Source organism: Lactuca virosa, chromosome 5 (assembly GCF_052849685.1).
Source record: "Lactuca virosa cultivar CGN04683 chromosome 5, Lactuca_virosa_CGN04683_v6, whole genome shotgun sequence".
NCBI classification, from domain to species: domain Eukaryota; kingdom Viridiplantae; phylum Streptophyta; class Magnoliopsida; order Asterales; family Asteraceae; genus Lactuca; species Lactuca virosa.
In genome coordinates this window covers 44,843,512-44,864,050 of record NC_136430.1, presented here as the reverse complement: position 1 = coordinate 44,864,050, position 20,539 = coordinate 44,843,512, and the positions used below count along the sequence as shown (strand labels likewise).

The 20,539-nt window shown below is 38.9% G+C and overlaps 1 protein-coding gene across 1 annotated transcript; it reads right to left on the bottom strand.

Annotated features, from left to right (window-relative positions):
• Window positions 1-6,312: 6,312 nt before the first annotated feature.
• LOC145111201 (putative F-box protein At1g67623) lies at window positions 6,313-7,397 on the bottom strand. Its single transcript, XM_079047497.1, has 6 exons — window positions 7,258-7,397; window positions 7,014-7,170; window positions 6,662-6,868; window positions 6,495-6,564; window positions 6,427-6,437; window positions 6,313-6,327 (listed from the first exon to the last, which is right to left on the bottom strand). Exons 1-6 carry the CDS (start codon window positions 7,395-7,397, stop codon window positions 6,313-6,315), a joined length of 600 nt encoding a protein of 199 aa, XP_078903623.1.
• Between the last annotated feature and the right edge of the window lie 13,142 nt (window positions 7,398-20,539).

The window sequence follows — 20,539 nt, the reverse complement described above, 5'->3', positions numbered from 1 at the left end:
TTGAATATTTATTTAAATAAGTTTCTAATAAATAATCAATTGTATCAAGTTGTTGTTAGTGTGACCCATTAGTATCATATGTTATTTAGTAATATCACTTTAATATGACTCTTGAGCATGCTAGGCCTTTCAGGAGAATGTTAGGGTGCAAAGTCACTCTTGGATGTCATATGTGCTTACTCCTTTGTATGTGTGTAATGATTTGTCTTTTCTTTATAAGGAAGCGAGTGACACTCATTTTATGTAAGGAACATCTTGAGAGTTAGTTTAGAGAGAGAATTATTGCAAACCCATTTCTACTCTTTCTAAAAACTAATGAGAGCTTAAACGAGATTTATTTACTCTTGTGTTCTTCGTGTTCCTGATTCTTGAATGATTCACTAAATCATTTCATGTTCCGCATTCGTCATGATAATCAACATCACTACAAATTTAATAATTAATCTTTAAACCTTATATTTTGAAAAGTTTTAAAATATACCTTATATATATATATATATATATATATATATATTAAAAGTTAATTGCTATATTTATAAGACAAGAGTGAGAGCATAATATGAGATTAAACATGCCATTAATAAGATTCAATGAATTTCAAAAAATCTAGGAGTTTCATAAGGTTGGAATTGGTAAATGCCTTACCTACCTAAAATACATTCAAATACTACGATACCCCTTTTCAAAGTTCGAATCGAAAATATGTATCCTAGCATTAATTTAAATTTTGGGTTAATAGTTAAGGATTAAAATCAACTAACTTGAATTCTCTTTTCTCCCATTTTTAGATGTCGTACTAAGATATAAATGGTTTTCCTCAATCTTCTGGAGATAGTCTTCCAATTTCAAGTGAAGGTGAAATTGTGTTCCCTTCCTATGGAAATGGTGGAACTGGACACCATGCTTTTTCAACACTTCCCACCTCCTCCTCTGACTCTCCCAATGTCACGTTTCCTTCAAGTTGAAATATATGAGAATACTCAATCCTTATTGGCATGTAAACATCAAGATGGAAACTCTGTGTGTGAGCATGATCTGGAAATGAAAGCGTACATTAGCAAGTTGGATAGATTGGGTGTCGTTTTCACAAAGGAGCAAGCCATTGATTTGGTTCTTATTTCACTTCCAAAGTCATATGATCAGTTCGTTGAGAACTTTTATATGAGGAATATCGACATGACCTTAATTGATTTTACCCAAAATTGATAGTTGTTGAAGCATAAATACTTAACAGCACATCTAAATCAGAGATGCTTATTGGGTCTAATCCAAGGTTTCCATGGACATTGACAATGGTGAAATGGTGGTATAGAAAATATTTCTCTTCCCAATGGAAAGGGTCGACCAAGATCAAACTATTTGATCGTATGGTAAATAGAAATGCTAGTTTTGGGATTGTTCCATGTGTTGAACCCAAAGAGTCCATTTGCTTCTACTACCAATTGAAAGGACATTGGAAACGAAGCTACCCAAATACCTGAATGGAAAGGAATATGGTTACGACATCCCTCTTCATATTTCGAATTGTGAGGAATGGAAAGGAATTGTTTGAACTTTCATGACATATATCTACAAGTTTTGAAAGGATTTAAACACACACATATGCTATCCAATGAAGGTGTATTAGCTTAAAAAGTCTAGTTGGAGACTTATCGAAGCATCACGTTACATAAATATGTACTTCAGTAAGAAAGTCAAGAGTACTGATTTCTAGAAGTCCAGTTGATTTCTGGGTACATGTCAAATATAGTGGGAGCATAATTATACGCTAGTATAACATGTTGACAATATTGTTCGCAGGGAACAATGTTTTGAATTTGCAAGTTGCAAAGTTTGGGATATTTTTCGCTATAGTAGACTTACGGGAGAGGGCACTCATACTTCATTTCGAATCTAAAGGTTTAGATTGTATAGTTTAATAGAACATAGTCATAGACATATATGAATATCATGTTTAAATGATTCAACATAGGAAATTTGATATATAAAAATATTATAGCAAGAGACCGAACAGACATCAAATCCTCATGTGAGACAAAATGAATCGAGTTCCTTATGCTTCAGATATCAGATCGATTACATATGTTGTAATATTCACTTATTCTGATTTTTCGAATGCTCAGAGCATTATGAGAAAAAAGACTAGAATTTTGCATGACTAAGGGGTTTAAACAACTGTCAAGAACATTCTAAGGTTATACCAAAAGACTAGTTGCTTGTGGATAGTTAGAAGTATGTTATCAATTTGGACGGACCATAGTGACATCATTCTGCATGGAGATGGTTCTTGATCAGAATTGATGGTCATATGGAAATATGAAAATGTTTCCATAATGGGAGATACTTGTAAAGTCTACATGTGAGTTGGAAACTTTAATGCAAGAGAAGTGTTGAAGAAGTGTACCTTGAATTATAACCTTCATTACAATGGAATTGTTTATAGTAACAAAGTTCCAATAGGATATTCTGTAATATAAAATACTTAGTGTTTGAGACTTTGTAATCTTGATATCATAGGAGATTAATGCATGTTAAGTTGGAATTCCATCACATCTTCGATAGTGATAAGAATTTGGAATTGTGAAAAGAGCATCATTGGAATAATGTCCAGTTGATATGTTCACATAGGAAGGACAATAGAAAGGCATAGTATGCATGTGCATAACATGACATGATTGATGTTTAAATTCAAGTGGTTAGTTGATTACTCGAAACATTATAAAATGAATAAAATAGTCATTGTTGTGGTGATTAAATAATAGAGATTATTTATATTCAATAGTTTTGAGACCATAGTTAATTAGTTTATTATTGTGTTTCACTTTGCATGTTTTACTTCCTAAATGATTTGATTGTTCAAAAATTCAACAGTCGCTCATACTTTTGGAAGTAAGTAGTGAATCAAGACTATCATGAATGGATTGTAGATTTTCTATGGAGATTAGACATTGCAATGGTTGCTATAATATGCATGAGTACTTAGAAAATAGAGATTTTGAGTATTGGATAAACCCTTCAAGGATTCTATCACGAGTAATTATGAGACTATAATATCTTTTATTCTAAAAACGGAGATATATGAGTTGTAATTTACAAGTCGATTGTGCATCGATATTACGAAAAAGCATTAGTAACATGATGTCATAAAAGGTAGTGTGATGTATGATTTGATCAGTAAATGATACAATCATATAAGTCGAAGTTTATTCGTTCCTTTTGCCCTGATGGTAAAAGTGTTATCTTTGGGCCCCTCGATGATTTTTCGTCGACATATGAAGTGCTTGGGTGAGCCCGAACTAAATTGATGTGTTCAATTAGTAGTCTGAATTCAGTCATCATAAATCAGGCAATCGAGAATCTAATTCATGGACTATGAGATTGGTTCTAATCCATGTCTCATATCCATATGATATATTGTAGAATGAAGGAATATTTGATCACTTATCTTAGGACCAATGTCTGATCAGATCAGGTTTTAGAGTCGATTTGGAAAGCACCCTTTGCTATTTGATTTAGAAGTTATACTTGCAATTGTAGTTATAGACTTATCTAAGTGGGAGACTATTGGATTAGGTGTTTAAGCCAATAACTAAATTGGTATATACTTGAATTAAATGTAAAGTCCTTTTGGGTTGCCCTCAAACCTAGTAATTAATAGAATGACCTTTTTAGAGGAAGAGGTTGATTTATTGGTTTATTATAAGATTAAAAAATAGCACTAAATAATTCATTAATATATTATGAGGTTAATATATTAATTAGAAATAGTATTATTTAGTTAATAATAAATCAGAAATTAATTGGAATTAATTTTAGGATTAATTGGATTAATTAAAAGTATAGGGACTAAAGGTGACAATGTTTAAAAGTTAAACACTGAATAATTCCATAACCTTCCCATAGAGGGGCCAGTTTTGGAGAAGGTTCCTAGGGCTTTTTGGAAGCCTTAGGAAGCCTTAGGGAGCAAGAAAAGGGATAAGGGTTATCCAAGGAAACCTGCGTTATCCTAGACTCCTTACTCACCTATATAAACCCCTTATGGGATTCATATTTTCGGCCATCCACTCTAAGAGCCTTAGATGCTAAAACCCCTTCCTCCCACCTCTCTCCTCTCAAGTCTTCTATTACTAGGGTTTGGGTACAAACCATTAGAGGCACGAGATTTATGGTGCTTGCATTATGAAGCTTATTCACGAGGGAATTGTTGATTATTTACTACAATAATAAAAAGGTATGTAAACCCTAAAACCCTTTATGAATTTCAAAAATTGTAGGGTATTCCTAGGATTCTTGATGTTCAATTGTTTATTGCAATCAATAGATAAAACTTAGATCCAATAGGTTGCATGTGAACTTAGGGTTAAGTTTTTTCCGCCACATACTTTTTGTAACCTATAATACCAATCATACCCCACCATTCTTCTCCACTGATTTGGAAAGAAAACACCACCCCAAACACTCCCTTCGACCTACTGCTACCTCCGCTCTCCTCCCCTCTTGTCACGTAAATGAAACGAAGGCAGCAGGAGGCTGCCAGCGGAGCTCTGCCACCCTCCTGCCATCACCAATCGCCCATTGCCGCTACCTCCTGCCTTGTTGTTGTCGCTGTAAGATCCGACCACCACTATACTCTTTTTTGATGCTTTCGTTAGTGGCCAATCAAGAACCGAGAGACCATTTGGTTCTCTTTCTTTTATATACACTACATGCGATCGTAACACGAGAAGGAGGATTAATTCCTCAAACTTACATTCCATTTAATTAAACAATCCCCTCCCTTGAAAGTTATCGACAACATAAGTCTCGTCCTCAAACTTAATTTGATTTACACCATTTCAGCCCCTCCTTTGGTAATTGTTTACAAAATCAGTTCCAAACATTAATGCATTTTAGCCAATCAGCCCTTATGATTTAGTTAAGATACAAAATAGCCTCACACTTATTAAATAATATAAAAAATTTCTCTTTTTTAAATGTAACAAAAATTGTCCTGGTGGGTTATTTTAAAATAAAAAAGCGTCAAATTACGGTTTCTCACGGCAAGCATCACACCAACGGATCTAAATCACAATCACACATTAAGGTGAGTGCTTACGACCCCATTTTAAAGCTTTTATATATTTCGGGTGGGGAATTCATGTGCTCACATATTTCTTTTATGCAAAAACACTATTGAAAAACATACTATAAAATGCTATGATTTTATGTGAAAAATTGTGGTACATTTAATACTTTCTTTGCTCATCTTAAACCGTATGGTTTGCAGAAACTGTTTTGTATTCATCTTTTTCAGATCGATACCTTTTCAGGGACTACTCACACACATTGATACTATATTTATATAATTTATTATTATTTTTCCAAAACGGTATATCATTGTAGTCCTTTTTCGGACCAGTATGTAAAAACGGTCATTTTCACCTTAGTTAGGGTTCATATCAGGTCAGGGAAAAAATTAGGGACAAATTAGTCTCAATTTATAAGCCTTGAGACACTACAACAAAAACAAGATTTTTCTAGGGAAGGTCGATATGGAACGTATTTTAGTTGTTAATCTGCAATGGATCGTGCTATGGAATGTCATTCCATAGCAAGGTTGCTACCACATTGTCTACGAAATTTATTTCCGTTCGCGAGAACGGGACTTGCTACGGAAAATGCTACCGACTCCATATCCGTTGGTATTATGCTACCGATATTTCTATGGAACAAAAATTCGTAGCAATTTTCCAACGACATTTGTTACGAAATCACTTCCCGTTGTACTGCTGATATGAAATTAATTATCGTGGTTACTATGCAACATACTTTGTGATGAAAACCAATTCCATAGTTGATTTGCTATGGAAGAACCATTCGTAGGTATTTGCTAGGGAATTCTGCTATGTAATTTTATTTTGTTTGCTTGTTTTGCTATGGAACAAAAAGTCTAGCTAATTTGTGAGGGCATTTGTTACGAAATTATATTCCATAGCAACGTTGATAAGGAGTAGTTCAATTTCATAGATATTTAGCTATGGAAATTTGCACCGGCAATCAAACTCGTGGAATCATTAATTTCATTAATGTGGAAGCCCATGAACCATATGTCGTCCAAGGGTATTATCATGACACTATAAGCAACCCATAATATAAACACTAAAGTAACATACACTAAATTAACATACATGTTAAAATTTGATAATTATAACACAACCATTTAATTTTACTAACATAATATAAAGACTAATATGTATATATATTAAAACTTGACCAAGTTAGGAATAGTAAGCTTTAGTTGACTTTCATTTTGCCACACGACTTTTCACAATTTTACATTTTTAGTCCCTTAATAACAACACAACATATTTACTAATCAAGTAAAAACATCAATTAACTACTTATCAAGTAAATTACTATATATTCATATATCAAGTAACTACTTACCAAGTAAATTACTATATATTCATATATCAACAAACTACTCATAAATGATCCCAAACTCCCTAGAAAACCTAACGAAACAAGCATCCCACAAACAAATTTCACACCTAAACACCCATTTGTATCCTTCAACAAAAGCGTCTGAAACCATAATCACAGACTTATGCATTACACAAGTTCTATGGAAGCCATGGAAGTGTACATGTTTTCTCCCGTCCCTATCTAAGTGGAAATGAACCTTAGAATAGGTTTCTCTAAGATTCCAAGTACCTTTTGCTCTTCGGTAAGCATTGTTCAACATGTCCAAAGCTTCCTGCTTCCTCTGTCTACCTTCTGCCATCAACATCATTCCCAGGACAAATGTTGAATCCAAATGTCCCAATGCAGACGCTTCTTCAAGCATCATTTTCCCTTCATGATCAGCTTCGAAGAAAAATAAATTACTCTAAAAAAACATAAAACATATAATTTCTAGTTAAAGTAGTGCAAAACAAGAAACAAATTAATACTATATATGTATATATATATATATATATATATATATATATATATATATATATATATATATATATATATATATAACAACGTACCAATGCATCCCTGAATAGAATATTTGGGTTTCTCATCTCTTTGCATTTGTTGACAACTGCATATTTCTCTTCAGTCCAACGACGAAATCGTAATCCCTCTACCTCCATATGTTTGTATATTTCTTCCGTTTTTCCAGCCTCGTTCAAGATTCTACAACTGAAAATGAAACAAAAATGTTGGCCCCTAACTGTAAGCACAAAAGAAATAAACACGTGTAATAGAAAGATCGAAGACAAAACTTACACAATCTTCATCTTGAAAGCATCGACTGTTGAATATTTTCCCACCTCCACTATTATCTTCTCAATTACTTCTAATGGCATGTCAGTTATCGATTTGCTTTGCTTTCTTGATTGCATCATCGAAGAAGTAGTTGCTTCCATAATATTATTAGCCGACTTAGTTAGCGATTTTGTAAAAACAATTTTAGGGTTTTTTGACTGTCGGAATTTTGAAATTGGGGTTGATTGCAAGTGACTGAAATAAGACTGAAGAACTAAAACGACATGATTGATCGGAAAATATTTATGGCACCTGCGAGATGTTGACTATAAAAAGACCAAATTGCCCTCATACATACAATGGCTCATATTTGATTAGTAAGGGTAGTTTTGTCAAAAATCAGAATTTAAAAATAAAATTTATTTTAAAACACAAACGACACAACCATCATTCATATGGTATCCATGGGTGTTACCATGACCCATATGTCATCCATGGGTGTTATCATGACCCGTATGTCATACATGGGGTGTTATCATGACCCATATGGAATCCATGGGTGTTATCATGACCCGTATGTCATCCATGGGTGTTACCATGACACATATGTCATCCATGGGTGTTACCATGACCCATATGTCATCCATGGGTGTTATCATGACCCATTTGTCATCCATGGGTGTTACCATGACCCATATGTCATCCATGGGTGTTATCATGACCCGTATGTCATCCATAGGTGTTACCATGACCCGTATGTCATCCATGGGTGTTACCATGACCCATATGTCATTCATGGGTGTTACCATGACCCATATGTCATCCATGGGTGTTACCATGACCCAAATGTCATCCATGGGTGTTATCATGACCCGTATGTCATCCATGGGTGTTACCATGACCCGTATGTCATCCATGGGTGTTACCATGACCCATATGGCATCCACGGGTTTTATCATGACCCATATGTCATCCATGGGTGTTACCAAATCCAAAATAGGTTAAAACCCATGTAGTATACGGGTAATTATAAATTTAAATAAATTTCATAATAAATATAGATATAGAGCTAATTAAATTATATATTCTATATAGATTATTTTCCTTAATAACGACTTGATTACAAATTTATGTTTAATTCCATTAACTATACTTCCTCACCAAAAAAGATAAAAACCTACTCAAACAACATAGCAAGCAAAAATGACTAAAATGCCCTTATAACAGATTGATGTGGCTCTTCAAACATTAAAACCTTTTATGGGTCACAATGGACCTTTGACTATAGAAATGAAAAGGACTAAAATAACATACATATCATAATTCATAATAGATTACATTTCTATTAACATTTCACCAAATTACTAGTATATATTCATGTATTGATATTAAACCAAATTACCAAATCCATAGAATACATTTATGTATTGATATTAAACCAAATTACAAATTAATATATATTAACATTTAATCAAATTACAAGTATGTATTCATATTACACCAAAATACATATATAATATGCATCACTAATTGTGTGAATCAAACAACCATCATATGACTACTCTAAACTAATGTCAAACATCTTAGCAAACTCAACCAAACATGCATCCCACAAACAAATATCACAATTAAACAACCAACTGTATTGATGCATAAAAGCTTTTCCATAACTACTCACAGAAGGATGCTTTGCACAACTTTTATGTAAGCCATGGAATTGTATCTGCTTTGATCTCCTTCCCCTTACCAAGTGGCTTCGAACCTTGTAACAAGTTTGTCTTAGATTCCAACTTCTTCTTGTATTAATGTAAGCATTATTCAACATGATCAGAGCTTCTTGCTTCCTTTCACTGGCTTCGGCCATCAACAACATTCACAGAACGAAGATCGCATCCAACTGTCCCTTATTGGCTGCATCTTGAAGCAACTGTTTCCATGCTTCATCTTATCCTAACAAAAAATACTTCGCCTGACATACAATAAGTAATCATACAATTTTAATAATACAAATATAGAAAACAAATTGCATTCGTAATTATCCGTATGCATAAAAAACGAGTACCATTCCATCGTTTAAGAGTATGTGTGGGTTGTTGAACTTTCTGCATCTGCGTAAGACTTCATACATATCAATACTAAATGGACGAAATCTTAATCGATTTGTGTCCATGGTTTGGTATATTGCGTCTGATGTTGCAGAATCTCTAAAGAGTTTGCAACTATAATTCCAAATCAAAAAATTCATCTATTAAACATTAAATTAACTACGTATACAAATATAATAGAAGTATTATACACCATACTTACACTGACTGGCACTTAAAAGCATCGATTGGTGATTTTCCCCCAACCGTAGTTACTATTTTTTCGATCATTTGCGATGGCAAAGCAGTGATCCTTGTTCCTTGTAGTCTTGTTCACATTCTTTCTGAGGAAGAACTCGCTGCCATTATGTTTAACTGCTTCGAGTGTAATTCAAATTATGTAACAACAACGATTTTAGGGTTTATAGATCAACGTGTCAGAAGTTTGATGGTTGGGAATGGATTGTAGTTGATATATCGCCGATAAACTGTAACGACGGGATGACTATGACTCCAAATTATGGCGCCTAAGTGTTTAGACTAGGAATTGACGTAATTGCCCTTAAACGTACAAAGGTTAATACGTAAATGGTTACGGTATTTTTGTCAATACCTATGGGAATTTGTGTAAAAAGAAATTAATCAAACAATATAGTAACTTTTTATGGGTCAATGTGGAACTTTGACAGTTTAAATGAAAAAGACGAATTTGAATAAAATTATTGACGGAAGTAGGATTCGAACCTGCGACTTCGGAAAAGAAGTAAGACACGTCTTCCAGCTAAACTAAAGTAACTTGCATTTGTTCAAATTGAATAACCTTAATATTATGTTCATTAATACGGTAGCCCATATGTCATCCATGGGTACGTGTTACCACGACACTATAAGCAACTACCATGTTGACCAATGACTCGTATGTCATCCATTGGTGTTACCATGACACTATAAGCAACTACCATGTTGACCAATGACCTGTATATCATCTATGGGTGTTACCATGACACTGTAAGCAACTACCATGTTGACCAATGACCTGTATGTCATCCATGGGTGTTACCATGACACTATAAGCAACTACCATGTTGACCAATGACCCGTATGTCATCCATGTATTGGTATACCATGACACTATAAGCAACTACCATGTTGACCAATGACCCGTATGTCATCCATGGGTATACCATGACACTATAAGCAACTACCATGTTAACCAATGACCCATATCTCATCCATGGGTGTTACCATGACACTATAAGCAACTACCACGTTGACCAATGACCTGTATGTCATCCCTGGGTATACCATGACAGTATAAGCAACTACCATGTTGACAAATGACTTGTATGTCATCCATGGGTGTTACCATGAGACTATAAGCATCTACCATGTTGACCAATGACCCGTGTGTCATCCATGGGTATACCATGACGCTATAAGCAACTATCATGTTGACCAATGACCCGTATGTCATCCATGGGTGTTACCATGACACTATAAGCATCTACCATGTTGACCAATCACCCGTATGTCATCCATGGGTGTTACCATGACACTATAAGCAACTACCATGTTGACTAATAACCCGTATATCATCCAAGGGTGTTACCATGACACTATAAGCAATTACCATGTTGACCAATGACCAATATGTCAACCATGGGTACACCATGACACTATAAGCAACTACCATGTTGACCAATGACCCGTATGTCATCCATGGGTGTTACCATGAGACTATAAGCAACAACCATGTTGACCGATGACCAGTATGCCATCCATGGGTATACCATGACACTATAAGCAACTACCATGTTGATCAGTGACCCGTATGTCATCCATGGGTATACCATGACAGTATAAGCAACTACCATCTTGACTAATGACCCGTATATCATCCATGGGTGTTACCATGACACTATAAGCAAATACCATGTTGACCAATGACCCGTATGTCATCCTTGGGTGTTACCATGACACTATAAGCAACTACCATGTTGACCAATGACCCGTATGTCATCCATTCATGGGTATACCATGACACCTCGTTAGTCTATGTTTCCTGACGTTATATATATATATATATATATATATATATATATATATATATATATATATATATATATATATATATATATATATATATATCAATCTGGAACTACTTTAATAAATTTGAATTACTAAATATTTAGCGCTAATTAACACAGTTCGATTTTTTCATTAGCGGAGCTTCAAAATATTTCGCAATTCCTTTCCCTCCAACCTACGCACTGAAACATCCCAAAAATATGACCCAAAAATTTCGTTTGAAAATATTATAATAAACTATAATCATCCATAATCAATAAGAAAACCAAGTGTCATGTATCTCAAAATCTCATATCAAATACTGTATCAAAAACAAATGAGAAAATATATCAGGGTCTCAATAAATCCCAGGCTGAAAGCTGTGGTGTGTGCCATGTGATCATCCTGAGCCCTTCCCTTTGCTAGTGGAAGTACCTGAAACCAGAACTAAAAACTGTAAGCACGAAGCTTAGTGAGCTCCCCCAAACTACCACATACCATACAATAGCACATACTGGGCCTTGCCCACTGCATCAGGCCCCGCTCGACATCGGACCGAAGTCTGGCATAAATTAGGCCCCGCCCACTGCATCGGGCCCCGTCCGGCATCGAACAGAAGTCCGGAATAACTTGGGCCCCGCCCAGCATCGGACCGAAGTTCGGTATAAACTGAACATAACATAAACATAAACATATAACATAATCACATATACTACATCGGGCTTGCCTAACATCGGACCGGAGTCCTGAACATATAACACATATCATCAACATGCATGAATCACGAAGACATCAAGCATACATAACTACTTCTCGGGACCGCTCCGGCATCGAACCAAAGTCTGGAACTACTATCATCTAAACGGGCCGACATTGTGGCCGTAGACCCGTTCCTACTGGAAGGAAACTCACCTCGATGTCGCGTAGTTCCTGCACAGTCCTCGGTATGGAAATTCATTCATCTCAACACCTCAATCCCTACACAACAACCTTCCTCAATTACTAATTCGTACCCACAACCCTCCTTTACAAATGTGAACTCAAGTCCAGGTCAAAGTCAAAGTCAAAGTCAACTTTGGTCAAAGTCAACATCCAGTTGACTTGACTCGCCAAGTTGGTCCACCAACTCGTCGAGTCCCTATTCTATCAAGATGATACAACCCCCCAATCTACTCGTCGAGTCTAGCAAGAACTCGACGAGTTCTCCTTCAACCATAACATCGGGACCATCTTCGACCGAGTCGCCGAGTTCTTCCTTGGACTCGTCGAGTTGATCTTCATCTGTATGAATGTGTCCAGTCTATGTCTCGCCGAGTTCTATGAACAACTCATCGAGTCCGTCTTCATGGGTTGGGAGATTTCGTTGAACTCACCGAGTTTGTTCATACACTCGCCGAGTTCCATGATTTCCAGGTCCATAATCACGTCCATCTTGTTGAGTCCCCTTCTAGACTCAACCAGATTCCTCAGAAGCAGAATAGGTTGAGGAACCAATACCCGACTCGCCGAGTCCCATGAACGAATCGCCGATTCCCCCAAAGTCCATGTCCATAAACTCGATTTCTGTTGAACTCATCTCATCCAGAGGGTAGATCTGACCTCCTAGGGTCGATATAATACGTAAAGTAAGGAACTTTACGTCCATGCATGGGTCTTTAAGCTCAAGAGACCCAAAAATGGAGTCTAAAAGATGCATGGGGCTCTCATGGCCATAAAGTTGGCACCTTTATGCTATGAGAACCCTCCAAGGTTCAAGATCTAAAGCCATCACTCTACATTACACTCTAAAACCCGAAATAACTTAGAAATTCCCCAAAGATGCCAAGATTCAAGCCCTAAAGAAGATCTAACAAATAATAAAGTCAAGGTTGGAGCTTTTTACCTCAAGCAAGCTGGAAATGCAGCCAAAACTCTGGATCTAAAGCCTTCTTCTTGAACCTCCAAGCCTTTCCTGCTTCTCCAAGCTTCAAATCACAAAGAATGGCACCAAAATAGCTCAAGAACACACACAACTAGTTAGGGTTTCGAGGATGGGGTCTGAGGATGATGGAGGCTGGGGTGGAGGCTACATAAAGTGTTTAAATAGGGTGCAAACCCTCAAATTTAGGGTTTCACTCAGACAGCTCCTACTCGCCGAGTCGGTCTCCCGACTCGTCAAGTAGGTCACTGAACTCACCCTGATCAGAAGTCGAATCTAATCGATGAGTTGGGCCTCCAACTCGCTGAGTCCCAGAGTAAAATATAAAGTTTTCTTGAATTAAATACGTACCTGAAACCGGGTGTTAAAACTCTCCCCCGCTTATTTTAGACTTCGTCCTCGAAGTCTGCTGCTGAGTCATGAAAAAGCTCGGGGTAGTGCTCCCTCATCTCTTCCTCTGGCTCCCAAGTCCATTCCGACCCCTTGCGGTGCTGCCATTGCACCTTCATCAGCTCCACCCTCTTATTCCTCAGATCCTTCGACTTCCTGTCGAGGATCGCCACTGGCCACTAGATGTAATTCAGGCTTTCATCCACCTGAATATCCTCCAAGGGCACCACTGTCGAGTCGTCCACCAGGCACTTCTGTAACTGCGAGACGTGAAACGTACTATGAATCCGACTGAGTTCGGCTAGCAGGTCCAACCTATACGCCACCTTGCCCACCCGGGCGACAACCCTGAAAGGTCCAATATACATGGGGCCCAACTTGCCCTGCTTCCTGAGTCGGATGACGCCTTTCCAAGGCGACACCTTCAGCAGGACCATATCACCGAACTGGAACTCCAGGTCCGAGCGGCGCTTGTCGGCATAACTTTTCTGCCGACTCTGAGCAGTCTGAGGCCTGCTCCTAACCTGCTGAATGCTCTCTGTCATCTTGAGCACCACTTCGGTGCTCCTCATGACCCTCTGTCAGACTTCACCCCAACATATTGGGGTCCTACACTTCCTCCCATACAACATCTCAAAGGGAGGGCGATCGATACTCGCGTGATAGCTGTTGTTGTAGGAGAACTCAACTAATGGAAGATAGGTATCCCAGCTACCACCAAAGTCTAGAACACATGCCTGCAGCATATCCTCCAAAGGTTGGATGGTCCTCTCGCTCTGACCATCCATCTGTGGGTGAAAAGCGGTGCTAAAGTGCAGACGAGTGCCCATCTCGTCATGGAATTTCTTCCAAAATCTGGAAGTGAGCCGTACATCTTTTTCTGAAATCACGGAGACTGGCACTCCGTGTCGAGCTACTAGCTCTCAGATGTAGATATCGGCCAGCTTCTCGGCCGAGATGCTCTCCTGGATCGGTATGGAATGAGCGCTCTTGGTCACCCGATCCACGATGACCCATATCGAATCGACCCCACGTGCGGTCCTGGGAAGCTTAGTAATGAAATCCATAGTGATATATTCCCATTTCCACACGGGAATGTCTAACGGCTGCATCTTGCCGTGAGGCCTCTGGTGTTTCGCCTTGACCTTCCTGCATGTCAGGCATCTCTCCACGTACCAAGCTACGTCCCGCTTCATGCAGGGCCACCAGTAATCGGGTCGAAGATCTCTGTACATCTTCGTCACCCCTGGATGGATGTAGAACCGGGACTTGTGGGCCTCATCCATCAATACCTGTCGTACTCCGCCCCAGTACGGTACCCAGACCCTCCCATGCAGGGTCAACAATCCACGACTATCATAATCAAACGAAGCTACTCGGCCTACAATCCTCTCGCACTTCTGGCGCTCCTCCTTCAGGCCCTCAACCTGCGCCTCCCTAATCTGCTCCAGCAGTGGAATAATCACTCTCATCCACAAACAGATATCTCGGATTGGAGCCACCACCGCCTTGCGGCTCAGGGCATCAACCACTACATTGGCCTTGCCCGCGTGGTAAAGGATCTCACAATCTTCATCCTTCACCACGTCTAACCATCGATGCTGCCTCATGTTCAGATTCGGCTGATCCATGAGGTACCTCAAACTCTTATGGTCAGTGTAAATGGTACACCGGACCCCGTAGAGGTAATGCCGCCAAATCTTGAGGGCGACCACCACAGCCCCTAGCTCCAAATCATGCATCGGATAGTTAGCCTCGTGAGGCTTCAGCTGCCTCGAAGCGTAAGCTATCACATAACCTCGCTGCATCAATACTGCTCCCATACCTGTGATCGAAGCATCACAGTAGACTACGAAGTCATCTACTCCCTTTGGCAGGGTGAGAATCGGCGCCTCACACAATCGTTGTCTGAGCGTCTCAAAGGTTGTCTGCTGCTCAGAACCCCAACGAAATACCACCGACTTCTTAGTCAGTCGGGTCAACGGAACTGCTATCTTGGAGAAATCCTAGATAAACCTCCTGTAATACCCTGCCAGACCCAGGAAACTCTGAATCTCAGATGGAGACCTCGGAATCTCCCACCGCATCACGACCTCTATCTTGGCCGGATCTACCAAAATACCCTTCTAGTTGACGAGGTGTCCAAGAAACTGCACCTCGTGCAACCAGAACTCACACTTGGAGAACTTCGCGAAAAGTCTCTCCCTCCTCAGTGTCTCTAGCACCTCCCTCAGGTGCTCCTCATGTTGCTCCTGAGTCTTGGAGTAAATCAAGATATCGTCAATGAATACTATTACAGACCGATCCAACATCGGTCTGCACACGCGGTTCATGTCACACCCCAAAACCGAGAACGGTGGAATACGTTCTGGGGTGGAGGACGTCATGTACAGTATCATACCAATGCATAATAGTAAAGACAAGCAACAACATCCATTGCATTAATATAATAATTGTAATACAAGCGTGTTCTGTACAGTTTGTTAGACACCAAAAATATAATCAAAATAAATGAGGAGTCTTGTATGTGCTCCATCTTCTCAAAAGTTGCATCTGTACCTGTCTACTGATGACCTGAGAATACAAGTTATTTTGAAAGCGAGTATCAGCATTAAGCTGGTGAGTTCATGAGTATTTAGTGTCATTGCTTGTATAAAAATGTTCACAACAATATAGTATAACGATTGATTTCGATTGTTTGAAAAATAGTATAATTCCTAGAAAACCCTATGTTTTCCTGTAAAAGTGGTCTTTTACCAAGACCCGGTTAGTTATATGTTTGATCCCTTGAAAATGTAAAGGTTTTCCCAGTTAAACTGTCGGTATGAAAATATAGTTTTAAACTTTATTCATGTAAAGAACTTGGGAAAAATAATGTTTTGCCCAGCAGTATCACTGCCAGCCGATGTAATAAATATGCAGACTCCAGGTGGTATTAAATGCACAATACACCTCGGGGAGTCTGTTTTGCCTTTAATTTTTAATGTATTAATTAAAGGTCGGAATGTGAACTTGTATGTAACCATGCTGATTGACGATCGAATCCCTGATGACCCTCCAGGTCACACGTAGTATGGTGACATTTTGTCACCCCTGGGCCTAGTCGGCTCGGACTGTAGCTAGCAGTCGGGATGTGGGAGTGTCTGTCCCGTATAGATCTATACACATAATGCCCGCTCTCCCTCCAGGAGACGCTGGTTACACGGTGATAACACAATGGAGTGTCGTATCGAGAAGTAGTATGTCACATTCTGTTTTAGTATGTTCTCTTGTGTATTGTATAATGTATTTTCTGGTATAATGTATATAGTGTTCTCTTGTATAGCATATAGTATTCTCTTTGTATAGTATTTAGCATGTGTTGACTCATAACTGTACTGACTCTGGCAGTTGTCTTGGTCATAGTAGTAATGAGTAGTAATCCTTAACTATACCTATTATAGTTAAATAGAAATGTTGGTTGCATGCCTTTGATACACAAAGGGACTGAACTGGAATGAAGACTTTTATATCTAACACAAATATATATAATATATAACTAAGAATTCAACGATAGTCGGACAGATAACAATATACCCTAAATCCACAATCAAACAAGAACAGGAAGAAAGGTGAGCTATCAGTTCTAAGTCCTTCAAGTCTTACTTATATAAATATATTGGTGTAGACATGATTTCAGAACAAAAGAAGTTTTAAAAGAGTTTTAGAAATGGTTTTATAACCATTTAACATGAAAATGGGTTTGATAAACGTTTAAAGCAGTTTTGTTGGCAAAGCAGTTAAAAGTATCGAAAATCCTTTTGGTTGCAAGTTATAAATCACACGTGATTGATACTGTAACTTGATTGATTCAACTTGTATTCCCCCCCATAAAAGCATTTAAAAACATTTGAAAGGTTGATTATAGGTATGAACTCACCTGCAGTGAGTGAAGCGGATGGAAGTGCTGAGTAAGATGCTAGGTGTCAAGTGAGGACTTGAACACACCCAATGATCCTATGTAACATGTAGTGATACATAAATGTATCTAATTAGTTATTTAATCACTAATTAAGTATGTAATGACGCTCCAATGCATGAAAACACTTGGTTTCAAGTGCTAGGAGTGTTAAAGGTTGCTTCTAAGGAGTGTATGACCTCACTATGGAGTTTACACCTCAATTGGTAGTCCCTAAGGGTGTTTACGGTTTCTTGACCATTTCCCCATGAGTTTACGGCCGTAAACTCATGGTAATGGTGTATTTGTGTGATTTAAGGCTTCATGCTTCACAAAGAAGGGTCCTAGGGTTGAATCAAAGGCTTAGGAAGTGGTTAGGGCTCGAAATGGCACTCCCTTGGAGTTTACGGTCCTTGGACCACTCCTTGGGAGTTTACGGTCGTAAACACATGGGTTTACGGCCGTAAACCCATGTTTGTCCATTTCTCTTGTGTTTGGGGGTTCTAGGCTATGCATGCAAGGTTCTAGTCACTTATACAAGCATAGGAACGTGTTAAGGGCACTTAAACACCCTTAGAAGGTGTTTACGGTTCTGGGTGTTTACGGTTTTGGGAGATTCCCAAACCGTAGACTCATGTTTGCACCATTCAATACATGTTTTAGGGTTCTAAGATCATTCCAGCAAGTTTCTAGGTCATTAGTCAAGCATTGAAGAGGGTTTGGGGCATCAAAACCCCATTTTGGGGTGTTTACGATTCATGAATGTTCATGGATCGTAAACTCATGTTTACCCCCAAAAAGTCATGATCTTGGGGTTTTAAGTTCATGCATGCAAGTTTCTAAGCCATAGCTAAACACTAGAAGAGGTTTGGAAGGGTTTTGGGGCTTCAAAACCCCCTTATGGGAGTTTACGGTTTTGGGAGGTGTTCCCAAACCGTAAACACAAGTTTTTGGGTCCTTTGGAGAGTTTAATCCACAGATTTGCATGCATGTTAAGTTAAACAACAAGCTAGGAAGGATTACTTATGATTTTGGAGCTTGAATGAGTGATTCTTGAGCAAAATCCGATTTTTAGAGAGAGAGTGTAGAGAGAGAAAGTTCTAAGGTGGGAAAGACTCAAATGGTGGCCACTCAACCTTTATATAGGCCTTGAGTTAGTGGCCAGGTGGGGACACACCCAATCCCGACATTAAACGGAGTTTAAGATTTTACCCGATTAAGTGATCGTAACCCGACTTAGTCGTAAACTAGAAATTTTTCCAAAGGATTATCGAGGGTATTATATGTGATTTTATTGATTTCCTACACGTAGGAAATTATGACAATAACCCTAGATGAATTATTTAACTTAAAAGTTAATGGACAATTTTTAATAATAAAATAAATTTTATTAACGGAAAGGGTTACAGTGACGGAATAAATTTCGGGTTGTCACATCATCCCCCCGTTAGAGGGAATTTCGTCCCGAAATTAGAGTTCAAGCAACTAAGTTATTATACAATAACTAAGTAAAAAGATGAGGATATTTAAGTCTCATTTGATCCTCGCGCTCCCAAGTGAACTCCGGTCCTCGCTTGGCGTTCCAGCGAATCTTCACAATTGGGATGCGGCTTTGTTTCGTTCGTTTGACCTCTCGGTCCATAATTTCCACGGGTTCTTCCACGAAGTTGAGGCTTTCGTTGATCTCGATCTCGTCGAGTGGGATTACAAGAGTCTCGTCGGATAGACACTTTTTCAAGTTCGAGACGTGGAAGGTAGGATGTACGTTACTAAGTTCGCGGGGTAGATTGAGTCTGTACGCTACGGGGCCGATTCTAGCGAGAATCTCAAAAGGCCCTATGTATCTTGGATTTAGCTTTCCACGCTTTCCGAAACGTATTAAGCCCTTCCAGGGTGAGACTTTCAACAGGACTCGGTCTCCCACCTGGAACTCTAAAGGTTTTCTTCGTTTGTCTGCGTAGCTTTTCTGTCTGTCTCTTGAGGCCTTCAATCGTTCACGAATCTGAACAATTTTCTCTGTCGTTTCCCGAATGATTTCCGGACCCATGAGAGTGCTGTCAGGAACTCGTCCTTTAGCTAACTGAGTGTCACCCACCTCAGCCCAGCATAGAGGGGACCTGCACTTTCGGCCGTAGAGGGCTTCGAATGGAGCAGCTTTGATGCTCGTATGATAACTGTTGTTGTATGAAAATTCGACGAGGGGTAAGTGGGTATCCCAAGCCTTACCAAAGTCGATCACACAGGCTTGCAACATATCTTCCAGATTTTGGATGGTTCTCTCACTTTGTCCGTCAGTCTGAGGATGGTAGGCTGTACTCATGTCCAGCCTCATTCCCAAGGAGCTTTGTAGGGACTGCCAGAACCTCGAAGTGAATCTGCTATCTCTATCGGAGATAATAGATATAGGAACACCATGCAGTCGTACGATCTCCCTGATGTATGTTCTTGTGAGTTTCTCCATCTTGTCAGTTTCTTTGATGGGTAGGAAGTGTGCGGACTTGGTCAATCTATCGACGATGACCCATATGGTATCAAGCCCACCCGTTGTCTTGGGTAGCTTGGTTATGAAGTCCATAGTGATCCGCTCCCACTTCCATTCAGGTAGCTCCGGTTGTTGGAATAGACCTGATGGTTTCTGGTATTCGACCTTGACCTTGGCGCAAGTAAGGCATTTACTTACGAAGGTAGCGATCTCCGCTTTCATATTAGGCCACCAGTATAATTTCTTGAGATCCAGATACATTTTATCTGAACCCGGGTGGACGGAATATCGAGTGTTGTGGGCCTCCTTCATGACCAAGTCTCTGAAGCCACCGTGTATCGGGGTCCAGATCCGGTCCATGAGATATAAGGTTTCGTTACCCTTGACCTGTAGGTTCTTATCCATTCCTCGCAGGGATTCTCCTG

Bases quoted from the DNA above. Each gene is read 5' to 3' on its own strand.
- LOC145111201 (XM_079047497.1), bottom strand. From the start codon at position 7,397: ATGGAAGCAACTACTTCTTCGATGATGCAATCAAGAAAGCAAAGCAAA. The intron at 7,171-7,257 runs GTAAGTTTTGTC...TTTCATTTTCAG, and splicing joins GCTTTCAAGATGAAGATTGT to TTGTAGAATCTTGAACGAGG. The intron at 6,565-6,661 runs GTTCATTTCCAC...TTATGGTTTCAG, and splicing joins TTAGAGAAACCTATTCTAAG to ACGCTTTTGTTGAAGGATAC.